The sequence below is a fragment of the Medicago sativa genome, chromosome 7, assembly GCF_051527215.1.
Source record: "Medicago sativa cultivar Bolivia chromosome 7, Bolivia_mono, whole genome shotgun sequence".
NCBI classification, from domain to species: Eukaryota; Viridiplantae; Streptophyta; class Magnoliopsida; order Fabales; family Fabaceae; genus Medicago; species Medicago sativa.
This window is the reverse complement of record NC_140755.1, coordinates 68560393-68573632: the sequence shown is the minus strand read 5'-3', so window position 1 is coordinate 68573632 and position 13240 is coordinate 68560393. Positions and strand designations below refer to the sequence as shown.

Below are 13240 nucleotides of genomic sequence, written 5' to 3'. Positions count from 1 at the left end.
AACAATTATGTAAAGTCACAGCATCATATTCATTCACCAACAAAACATCATCAACATAAAACTTAAAGCATCATATTATCATCAGCTAAACATCATAATCATTTCATCAACTTAAACAACTTCTTAATCGACTTCAACATCAACTTCATGAGACAATTTAACACTTGACTCGACAAATGCAACTCGACTCGACTATGCAACTCTTATCTTCTTATATCAACTTGAATATGCAAATGCATGTGGTACCAATCAGGGCATCAAGCCCCCAACATATATGAGCGTAAATAGGCTCCAGTGAATCCAACGGTTATGAAAACCCATCTTATTCAAAACAGCCCTCAAATAATTCCAGTCCATACGATCATAGGCTTGGCTAATATCAAGTTTTAGAGCAACATGCCTGTCTTCCCTTCGCGTCTTGGCTTTCATAAAATGTAAAACCTCAATTTATACCATAACATTATCTAAAATGGAGCGTCCTGGGACGAAGGCGGATTGATTGTCAGAAATGCATTTAGGCAGCACTTTCTTCAACCTATTTGCTAACACTTTCGAAATTATTTTGTATAACACATTGCAAAGTGCTATAGGCCGCCAGTCCTTCATGCTAACATGTGTAGAACCTTTTGGGATAAGGGCAATGTTAGTAATATTCAAATCAGGGGGAAATTGTCCCGTATCTAACCAACCACAACATTCTTTAAAAATACCATCACTACATAAATTCCAAAAATGCTGGTAAAAACCCGGATTGAAGCCATCAGGGCCTGAACACTTGTCTGGATGTGATAAGTGCTCAAAAGTAACATATTTTATGTGTTAATCTAGGCATTTTAGTGACGTGTTCTGCAAGTTATCTAAGGAAAAGCTACCAAATTATGTTCTTTTACCATTTATGCTTTACATGCCTGATTTCACCCCTCTTATGCAGGAAATGACAAGCAACGAACAAGAAAGAAGCTCATGAACGAAAGTCAGTACACTTAAGCGTCCTCAGCACGCTTAAGCGTACACAATGTCGAGAGCAACTTCCTGTACGCTATCAGGATGCTTCTTGCACGCTCCCTAGATTCAAGCAGCACGCTTAAGCGTCCCAAGTACGCTTAAGCGTGAAAGTTCCAGTGACCAATCTTCATGTACGCTTGTGGTACACTCTTCCAAGATTTATCTTGCACGCTTAAGAGACGGTTGTACGCTTAAGCGTACACAACGTCGAGAGCCCAGATCTGCACGCTGACTGCACGCTTCCCGCACGCTCAAGCGAACTTCATCAGGCTGCAAGTGGATAAGGCACATGTGGCTGCTCCCAATTGGCCAACAGAAGATTTCTTGGATGCACGCTTAAGCATGCAGGCACGAATTTTGCCCAACTTAAATAGTTTTCTCTCCTCCTTCCACATTCAATTACTGTTTTATTGCATATTTTTCTGGTTTTAGAGAGCGACTAGGGCTTTTCTAGAGAGAGAAACACAAAACAAGGTAGTTAGAAGTAGATTCAACCCAAGATTTGTTGAGACATCATGGATCTAGGCATTGAATCTTCATCCTTTGCAAAGCTATCATAGACATATGTAGCTACATCTACCCTTGTGGGTTTTGAGCTATTCAAACAAGCTATTATGTAAACTCTTGATCTTTTAATAAATGGTTCTAGCTTATTTATTCAATATTGTTGTTATTCTTGTATTTAATGCTTTATTGAGATTCAAAATGTTATTGACAAATACTTATGGATCTAAGAAATAGAATAACAATCTATCTTAAGTTTTCATTCTAGACATAGATGTTAATATTTGATATTCACTTTTAATCTAGAACTTAATGCTTCTGGGTCGTTTAATAGGTTGGGAAATAGTCGATTAAACAATCCAATCGACTTTGTGATTGTTTAGATGTTTGGGAAATCGACATTCAAACGATCCCTTAGAAATAACGATATCATTTGGACACGAATGATATTGTTGAGTGATTGTGATAATGTCGTTTAAAAAGCTAGAATCCGTTATTTGATCGAGAGATTGCAGCTGTTACGCTTGGTTGATATCTCTGACCCCAACGAAATAGCCCTATCTCGTCTCGTTTTACTTTTATGTCAAATAGTTAAAAATAGTTTTACACAAACAAACAATTTATACCCAAACACTTAATGTGATAAATATTGTGAAAATGCTTATGAATTACGCAACTCCCTGCGGAAACGATCCTAATATACTACACGTGTAAATAGGAATATGACATGTAAAAACCTTACGTTAGGATGCATAAAGAAAATAGCATCCTTGAACTCGGCCTTAGAGAAAGGGGTCGTGAGCATTTCATTGTCATTATTAGAAACAAACGGATTAATAACATCAATAACGGAAGAAGAATCACTATTCTGTTGTTGAAAAATATTTACAAAATATTGCCTTGCCACTTCTTGCATATCCTGCTCACTAGTAATTTTATTACCAGCACCATCATCAAGAGAGGTTATACGATTTACCTTCTTTTGAGCCGTAGACGAAGCGTGAAAAAACTATTCTTATACTAGTATTTTCTTTGTATTTAGTCTCCTCAATCATTATGTATTTTAATTTCACGATGACAAGTTGCAAGTTTTTGTATTGCTTGATAACTCAGCACTGCTAACCCTATCGATCTGAACATAATAATAATAATAATCAAAGATAATAGATTTGTTTTTTAATAAACAAAAGTTATTAATTAAGGTTGGACGTTTTCCAAGAGAAGGAAAACGTGACTTGTTAATTAAAAATAGAAAATGCTAATTAGCGCTCCTAGGCATTAGTTAAGGTAATTAATACAAATTTTTTGTATTGGAAAGTGGTAAAAACTAGAATATCAAATTTTTTAAAGTAAAAAAGTTGTTGTTTTCAATAAAAAAAATCAATTTTTTACTTTCTTAACTAGTGTCCGAAGTACTAGTTAGCATGAACCATTAAAAATAAAAATGTCTATAAAAATAAACAACTACCTGTATAAGTCTTCATCCCCCTCAATTGTCATGGTGTGGTAGGAACAATAATCATAAAACAAGACATCATCTGATCGTAACATTGAGAAGATAGAGAAAACTATTTCAACTCAGAAATTATGGGATGCATATTATCTACCTTTCAATCCTCTCTCTCTGGTAACTTTCTCTCTATCTATCTTGAACAATCATTCTCTTCCATTTTTCAATACAATCATATTATGGTGAAGGTTGGGGAGCAATAAAGAGGGTTCTTCCATTGCACAGTGGGGGAGCAATAACGAGGCCTAAAATTGTGTTGTTTGGTTCTTCAATTGTTCAATACAGTTGCTATGAAGGTTGGGGAGCTACTCTTTCTCACTTGTACGCTCGTAAGGTATTCTTATTTCTTCCTCTAATTATTAATACCGTAATGTTTTATTGGTTCTGTACCTGGCATATATTATGCATTGTCCATATCAACTGAGCTAAGCTCACGAGGACAGACCTAACATTGATTTGATGTAGGCTGATATAGTTTTGCGGGGATATGCTGCTTGGAATTCAAGGCGTGCTGTGCAAGTTTTGGATAAAATTTTTCCTAAGGTATTGAATATAATGACTGATGAAGGCATCTTTTGATCCAAAAAATTTCCTAAGGCATATTTTACCCTCAACTTAAGTAATACCACCATTTGCAGCATATACATAAGTTTTTATGTTTTGAATATTTACATTTAGTTGTCCATGATGTGATTATTTTGATTTTGTTGACAAATACTCACCTCTGATACTCTTATACTGGTCATCTCTAATACAGAATGCCATTGAGCAACCATCATTGGTGATTGTGTACTTTGGTGGTAATGATTGTATTCGTCCATATCCAAGTGGCCGTGGTCCTCATGTACCATTGCAGGAATACATAGAAAATATGAGGAAGATTGCTACTCATATAATGGTAAAAGAGTATTGTTATTTTGATTTCAAATTTCGACATAAATGTAAACTTTAACACAATTGAAATACGTGGTTAATTATGTTCATTTAATAATTAAGTTTCATACTTCATGAAATTCTTGTGTTCTTTGTGTATAAAATTTAGTTTTCATCTCATATTTATGAATGTTAATTTAATTATTTCCATTTATTATCAATGTACTTTTTGTTTTGCTGTTCAAAAAAATTTATGAATGTTAATTTTGACATAATTCTTAATGATTGACAGAGCCTGTCACATAAGACTCGGATTATATTTCTCAGTAGTCCTCCGATCAACGAGGCACAAATTAAGATCAACATGTAATAACCTTTGTTCCCTTAAAAAATGTATAATCTTTGACATTCTCGTTTCCTAATTATTCTATGATATATCTATAATAACAAATTGTTTGAATGAGCTCAGTGATGAATTTGGGCAACAAATAAGAACAAATGAAATAAGTCGAATATATTCAGAAGCGTGTTTGGATATGTGTCGTGAGATGAAAATAAAGGCCATTGATATGTGGTCTGCAATTCAGAAAAGAGATGATTGGAGAGATGTTTGTTTCATGTAAGTATGGTCTCATATGTATGCACCTAAACTAAAATGTTTTAAATTTGTTTATCAATAATAATTTAATTAGGTGGTTTGATTATTTCTTAGTGATGGAGTTCATCTATCAACTGAGGGGAGTGAAATATTAACAAAGGAGATATTGAATGTCATAAAAGAAGCAGAGTGGGAACCAAGTCTATATTGGAAGTTAATGCCAGCTGAATTTGGAGAAGATTCACCTTATGATATGGTTTCTCTTGATGGGAAGACAAATATTAATTACTCCAATGTGCCTTTTCCTCAAGATGTAGAGTGGCCTTGATATATTATTCCAAATTCATAGAATCCTTATGTAAATTGATTTTATTACATGCTTCAATGTTTTTCGAAAGGAAATATGGCAGTCTTTAATCTTGCATGTTCAATAATACATGGGTGAGCAAAACTTGATCATGGTTTTTCACTATGTGAGTAATGAAATTTGATTTTTTCTTTTATTTTTTATGGTGATTTAATTGAGCCAATTGTTGTATCATTGATATTACATGTTCATTAATAAATGGGTGAACATATCTTGATCATGGATTTTCACCATGTGAGTAGTGAAATTTGACTCTGTATTTTAATCGAGCCATGTTGATGGAATAATAGTTAATAGATGCATTATTATACACACAACTCACACTTAGTTTTATATTGGAGCTTTTGATACCCTATTATGCAATTGGATATAGATACACCAATACACCAATTAAATAAGTTACATTAATTTTCCTCAAAAAAAAAGTTACATTAATTTGTCAAAATATAAAAATGAACAAGTTACAATTATGTTAGATGGATGATTAGTGAAAAAACACTAGTAATAGCAATAAGACTAAAAAATTCCATGCCTAAGACACGTGATTAGCTTTAAAATTACATTTAACAACACTATGGAATATGTGACTGATGTACATTTGGGAGCTAAGACATGCCCTAATTCATTGAATCATTCGACATGTGAGTGTAAATTCCAAAAGCTTAGTAAAAGCTCAACCACATCAACTATTGCGTCCAAAAAATTGGGGAAAAGTATATCAGGTGTGGCCATAGTTACACCATGCCTTACACTACATCCGTCCATATCTCTTCTCTTGACTATATACAATTGAATAAATTGCTTAAAATATTTCATCATTTTATGTATTATATGTCTTTAGTAAATATACATCAAAAAAAAAAAAAAATATGTCTTTAGTAAATGTTATATGGATTTGGATCATCTCATGATGAAATTTTGGTTTAATTTTAGTTTTGGTTTCCCTAGTTTCACCATTTTGCAAAATTGATATCCTATTTTTAAATTTGATTGTTTTGGTTCCTCAAATATTTAGTCTAAAATATGATGATATTACATGACGTTTTTAAGATTTTTTTTTTCCACAATTTTGTTGATGTTGATCTTTTCCAATAGTCAACCTTATACCACGTCATTTAAAACTTATCACATCATCAATTTTTTGTTCAAAAATATAATGAAAGGACCAAAACTGTGAGATTTTAAAATAGGGAGATCAAATATGAAAAAATGACAAAATATAGAGGGACCTAAATTATAATTAAGGCTAACATTTATCCATGACCGTACATTCATCTTTTTCTTTATATATATCGTTAAAGTTTGATAAAGTCCGTCCCCATGAGCATAGCTCAATTGGCAGGGACAATGCATTATTATATGCAGGGGTCGGGGTTTGAACCCTGGACATCCCACTTATTCACTTTAAAAGTGAATTTTAGCCACTAGATTACTTGACAAAAAAAAATTGATAAAGTCCCATCTAACTATTCATTCTAAGATGTACCATTAAATTGCTTACTTGTCGGCTAACATAGTTAATTGTATTTGAACAAACTAGCATAAGAAAAATAAAAGAACACAACCACAACACAATAAAATAACATGAAAACTCCAAAATCGGAGAAAAAAACCACGATCATTACCTAATAATACTATATGCAAATTTTACAACACATATATATTACACTCAAACACCCTCCAACCCTAGTACACCAACATCCTCAAAAGACAAATATCTAACTACATATTACAATACTCTAAGACAAGAGTGTAAGACAAAAGAAAAAAGTAAGTTACAAGCTTAAAGTGTTTTTGACTGGTGCATCTTCTAACAAAGAACTAAAGCTCGTATATATAGTCTTGGTTTCCCTCTTCCTTTACAATTTTAGGCAAATCAAAACTTCTTCAACATGTATTTTTCAACCAACACCAATAATCTTCACCATGATTGAAAATGATACGCATTTATTTCCATTGTCGTCATTGACAGTTGTAGTTCAAAAGAACTATCATTCTGGTTATGGCGGCTATTTCTTGGCTTAGTCGCTGTGTTTTTCGTTGTATCCCTCATTTTTAGGGGTGAAAATAGGTCAGGTCAGGCCAAACTTTGATAGTCTAAGCTTGACCTACGAAAACTGAGTCTGACCTATGACCTTTTGTAAGCCTATTATTTTTTTTACCTCATTGACCTATTTAAAAGTCTGGTATGGCCTGAAAGCATACATACAAGCCTAATTTATATTAAAGTCATTAAATAATTCAATTTATCTACTTTTAAATAGGCTAAATTGGCCTTAAAACCAATTTCGAAATAAGACTTGTCTATCACTATAAGGCCTTAAAAACCTATTTCACTGTAAGACCTTAAAGCCTATTTAAAAAGTCTATTATTTGAGTTGTTTCTTGATTTTTATGTTTAATATAAATTATATTTTAATATAAATAAAAATAAGTTTTAATAATATGCATATTGAATGCTTTTTTGATAGTCGAAGTCTAACATATGTTTTTTAAAAAACCTAAGCCTATATCATTTTTAATAAACAGTCAGGCCTAAACAGATCATACCGTAGGTCCATGTAGACCCACCATGTCTATTCCCAACGCCACTCATTTTTAGTGATGAGCTAAGTTTGATTGCTTAATAAAAATTGAGTATTGATGATAGTACCATAAAAATTCAATATTGATCGTTTCTCTTGCAGTACACTATAATGTTGATGTTGTTGCCTCACGTCACATGGACAAGTTGCAAGTTTTTGTATTGCTTGACAACTCAGTACTCACCCTATCCATCTGGACTATAATAACTTATTTGACTCATAATAATTTACGATAATACATTTGATTTTTTTAAAACCATGTTATAAATAAGATACTATATCATATATTAATTTATTGTTGTTTAGGGGCCGGCTAATATTAGTAGGAAATTCTACTAGGTATAATATATTCTCCTCTTTTAACATGGACTTTACTTGGATGATATAGTTTTTTTATGGCATTGGTAACATTAGCATATTTTATTTTTGATAATAAATATTTGTGCAATTTAGATTAGAGAAAATGATAGATGAATAATTAAAATAAATTATTTAGATGTGAGAAAATGATTGATTAAGAGAGAAACAAGAACAATGTCCCCAAAAACTATAACCTAAATATTATCCCGTTTAACTTGATTATTTTCGTACGGAGTCATAAAGCATTCCTAAAGTAATAAATCATTTTGTTATCAATTAATTTTTTACTATTAATTTTTTTCTTTATACCTGTGTGCCAAAATACTACTCCGCCCGTCCCCTAATAGATGACCTATTTGACAATGTGCACTATTTACCTAACACATTTTGACCACATTTTCCTACTAATATACAAAGATAAATAATATCATATAAGATGATGTTGGATTCGTCTCGATAAATATTTTTAAAATATTAAATTTTCATAGTAATTTTTTAATAGAAAATTAAAGATATTAAAGATAAAACATATGCATTAATATATGTGACAGAGTCAACTATGTTAGTTAATATGGGACGGATGAAGTATTCATTGAGTAATTCTTGGATGGTCACATGACCAACAAATTGGTATTTGGTCACAACCAATAAAAACGTGACACCTCATATGCATCTAAGAGAGAGAAAATTAGTCATAAAAATTAAAAACAGAAAAATAAAAAAGAACAAAAAATTGAGAAAATTGAGAGAGAGAGAGAGAGAGAGAGAGAGAGAGAGAGAGAGAGAGAGAGAGAGAGAGAGAGAGAGGAGGCAACGCCGAAAACAATGGTCTCACCGCAAGCAGAAACAATGATGAAGGCGACGATGATAACGACATCAACAACAACGATTGACGACGGTGATTCTGCTATTGCGCGCATTGCTGATTCCACTGTTTATATCTCATGAAATACAACAGTTTCCGGTTTGGTCACCATTAGATCTCCCACCATATGATAAACAAAAAGGTGTTTGAATTAACTAAATATTCATATTTTTTTTCCACTAAATCAACACAGGAATAATGAAAAAATTAATTGGGTGAAAGATGATGAGAAGGTGTAGGGGTTAATGGGTGGTCTGTGAAGGATGAAGTTCGAAAAAAGGGGACTGGAGAAAGAAATTTGCACAGCCATGGAAGAGGAACAAGGTTATGGCCCATCAATCTCATTGTCATCACTTTCGTCGCCATTTTTTCTGCTGTCGCCGCCGTTGGTTCTTCTAGTGAAGCCATCGTCCTCTTTCTTTTGGCATCAGTTTCTCTCACTATATTTTTTTTTCCACAGATTTCTCCTTCTTTTTTTTATGACAAACTTTATGAGGTGTCATGTTTTGATTGGTTGTGACCAAATACCAATTTGTTGGTCATGTGACCATTTAAGAATTTCTCGTATTCATTTACTCTAGATTCATTTAAGCTCGTGACACTATAGAAGAATTACTCTAACCACATACACCCTCCGGTCATAAATATTCATATTTTAGATCTATTCAATAAATGATGTATGTTGTCTACAATGAAGACCACATACATCATTTATTGAATGTATCTAAAACATGAATTTTTGCTTATATTTGTGACCGGAGGGTGTACTTGGCATAATCAACACTTTGACCATATACTTTTAGTATAATTGCACAACAACCAAACTACAAATAACTGAGGTTAACAAATAATGACTACCTGTATAAGTCTTTATCCTTGTCAGAGTGTGTAAGGAGCAATGACCCCTCTGAGGCCTCACTTTGGTATTGTCTGGATCTGGTGAAAGGTAGTGGGAAAGATAGTTGATGGAAAGAAAGCACGTATTTCAATATCCTTTTCCTCCTTTGGATGCAAAAAACAGTGGAAGGGAAAGATTAAATTAGGTGTGGGGCCCACACAAAAACTTCCCCCTCACTAGGGGCGAGAAAGTGGGACGACAGCTTCAACTTTTTTGCTCTTCCTAATTTGTCCTTGCTTACATCATTCACCTACGTGCTTTTCACTTATAAATATTACCTATGCAAAATAGGATTTTAATTAATGTTTGCTTCACGTAAGTTTGCTCTCATATATGCTCCTTAATTGAAAAAACTTCAAATGTGTTTATTCTTCCTTCATTTGCTTGAGTGGTGTTTGATAGGGATGAAATTCATCTGACATTTGAGGGTAGCAAGTTGTGAAAGAGATACGTAATATCCTCAAAGAAGCAGACTGGGAACCTTGCTTACAATGGAAGTCATTGTCAAATGAATTTGGAGAAGATTCATGTAATATCCCGCTTATCAGTAACGGAATATTACCCATCAGACGCGTCAGAGGACAAATATTCATGGAAATGTCTATTAATGGCATAAGTCATGTATGAACTAGATATCAGATATTAAGTGTTACAGAACGTCAAGTACGACGGAAGAATGTTTTTATGAAATATCAGTCAAGCAGGGGTTTATGTATCAGTGTCAGGTTAAGCGCGACCAAGATGAAGGGCATTTAAGTAAACTTGCACAAGGGAGTATATAAGTGTTTTTGGGGCCAAAATATTCATTTTCCCATTTCACTTCTCTCTCTAGGTTTTGGAAAACCTTTCTCTCCCCCTTCTCTCTAAGAATTGCGCCTCCCTCTCCTCTATAAGTCATCCAAACTTCTTCAATACATGATCAAGCATGGTTTAGCAAGCAAGAAACAAGTAGAGGAAGGGATTTAAGCATGGTTTGGTGGAAAAGGCAAGAATCAAGGATGAAGCCAAAAGCTAGGGTTTGAACTTGATGCTTGAGGAATTGCAAGAAACATGTTTTGGTGAGTTCCATAGATAGTTTACCTTCACTTGGTTGTGTAAATTCATGCTAGAAAGTAGTGAATTATGTTTATGAGAGGTTTAGAACCTTAATGTACTTTTGATAAATTCTTGTTGATTACTTGTTAGTTTGCCATGAAAGATGTTTAGAAATGTATATATATGTTGCTGGATGTTTTGGTGCATTGCAGGAACCATTAGGATGAGTTTTGGGTCAAAAACTGGAAATTTTGTACCTCAGACCCGAAGAACCACGCTATTAGCGAAATCTACGCTAATAGCGAAATTCTTCAGGATGAACCACGCTATTAGCGAAATCTACGCTAATAGCGAAATTGACAGGATGAGCCACGCCCCAGCTGAGCTATTAGCGCAGCTCTCTGGACTTGGCCAACTTGCTTTGGCCTGTTGGCCCAATTCAGGGACCGTGGCGCATTCCGAAGCTTTTATTTCAACGTTTTATAACTTTATAACTCCAAAACAACATCTAGGCAATGCACATAACATCAAACGATTCTTGAAATGAAAATCATGGCAATCTTAACAAGAATGGCAAGAGTGAATCAAGAGAGAGTAAGCCGATATTACTCGGGTAGTGATGAATCAAGTAAGGGCATGAACGTAGAGCCTTGACATAGCTTGTCAAGAACTAGAATAGTTAGTAAGGAATAGAATGCTAGGCATGAGTAGTATGCTTGATTAGATACGAAGTGATATAGAGTATTCTCTTCGTATAGGAACTAGGGAGCCATACGAGTATGGCAAGACGTGAATTGATTAGACATCTCTTCACATAGCAAGCTAAGCAAGCATATAGTTTACCTCTAGTCGGATCGTATAGGCATCCGAGGTAAAAGAAATATAGTGTATAGATTTAGTACTCATGCATTTATAGACCAAGACATTAAGTTAAAGGTGCCATGTCTCTTGAGACCACATTAGGTTGGCTCAAGGGGTTTCCATTAGGTGAAACGGGGTTAGCCGTAAGGAACCCGCATGTCACTTAGTAAGAAAGAGGTAGTGGTCGTGTCTCTTGTGTCCACACTAGGTTGGTGCAAGGGGTTTCCATTAGGTGAAACGGGGTTAGCCGTAAGGATCCCGCACGTCACTGCAGGAGTGCCGTTGGTTATACCTTAGATAGGTTTCCACCGGATAGATAGGGATTGCGCTCGGGGTTACTCCACTCGAGGCTTTCCGTAAAATGAACTCAGATAATGTTTGATTGTTAAACGCTAACTTTATGAATGAACTTGACTATGCATATTTATTAGATATATTTATGTTATGTCATAGAGCCTTGGCGTAGATCGTCAAGAACAGTAGAGCCTTGACGTAGATCGTCAAGAATAGTAGAACATAGACGTAGATCGTCAAAACTAGAATGATAGCAAGAGAAGATACGTTGTTAGAAACATCGTATTATGCACTAGAGCAAATAGATAAAGATATACCGAAGACGATCTTAGGTTTCCCCTAATCGTCCGGTTTAGAATTGTGTCATGATTATAGTATGTTTAGGCCTCGATACGTAGAGAGTATTCTTGGCGTTGCGATTTTAGATTCCCCTCGACCGCCATGACACATATAGGAAGAGAAGCCTATAACAAGTGAGATGAGACTATGACGGCCCTAGTATGCACGACCGTCTAAGTATGCAAGTCCCCACACACGTATAATCAACCGTCAGGTTGTATTTTAGACACGTGGTGACCGTAGGTTTCCCCTGAGGTTACCTATAGCCTAGGATTTAGGGGAACTCACTGAGACATTATGTCTCATCCCAATCCTTTTTGTTTCAGATAAACAGGTTGGATTAGCAAGCTAGTAGCCGAATGGATGATGCGACAAGTGTTCGTTCGTACCCGCTGCAGGATGAGATGGATATTCGAGGATGTATCTATTATACTTTAGTAAAGTTGAGTTGTATTATTATGTACGAACGCATTTGGTTGTATATATATTCATTCGTAGTTGTATTGTTGTAAATTTTTAATGTATCCAATACTAAACTTAACGCACGTGCTAGACATTCTAGATACGTCTAGTATGGGTGTTACAATTTGGTATCAGAGCAGGTCGATTCAGACCGTGCCTTGGGTCATTAAGTTACAACAAAGGTAGTGGGACCATTGGGTTCTGGGTAAATGTTCTAGTTGTTGTTGTTAGTTGAGCCTGATCAACTCAATTTAGCATTCGACGATTAGAATGGATGCCTGAGAGCTGAATAGGACCCTGGAGGAACGAAGTATGTGATGAAGATGCACCAGAAAGTGTGAACTCAGAAGTAAAAAAAACTCGGAATGAGTATTAGTAAGAAGTTGATCGTGCCAGTAGGTGGCCGGTGAACTAAGCAAGTAAGAAGTATGAATCCTCCGGCAATGTAAGGCAATGTTGAGAAGGGTCGTTCCGATAGTGTTGGGTAAGTTGTTAGTGACACCTTGTATACCCGTAAGTGAAGAGTACAGAAATACCTTAGCAGGACCTGAAGCTTCAGTAAGGGTCGTAGTTAGAACAGAATTGTATTCCAGAAAGTAAGCGCAAGGCTACAAGATAGAGAGCAGTCAACGTAGGTTGACGGGATTAGTAGACTCTCATGATTAGCGTTATGTTATTGAGATT

At 34.8% G+C, this 13240-nt stretch overlaps 1 protein-coding gene across 1 annotated transcript; it reads left to right on the top strand.

Annotated features, from left to right (window-relative positions):
* Positions 1 to 2991: 2991 nt before the first annotated feature.
* Positions 2992 to 4993, top strand: LOC146908002 (GDSL esterase/lipase WDL1-like). The gene is made up of 7 exons (XM_085727877.1): positions 2992 to 3136; positions 3208 to 3353; positions 3485 to 3562; positions 3777 to 3917; positions 4185 to 4258; positions 4362 to 4511; positions 4605 to 4993. The coding sequence occupies exons 1-7, from the start codon at positions 3097 to 3099 to the stop codon at positions 4816 to 4818; spliced, it is 843 nt and encodes a 280-aa protein (XP_085584003.1). The 5' UTR covers positions 2992 to 3096; the 3' UTR covers positions 4819 to 4993.
* Positions 4994 to 13240: the final 8247 nt, after the last annotated feature.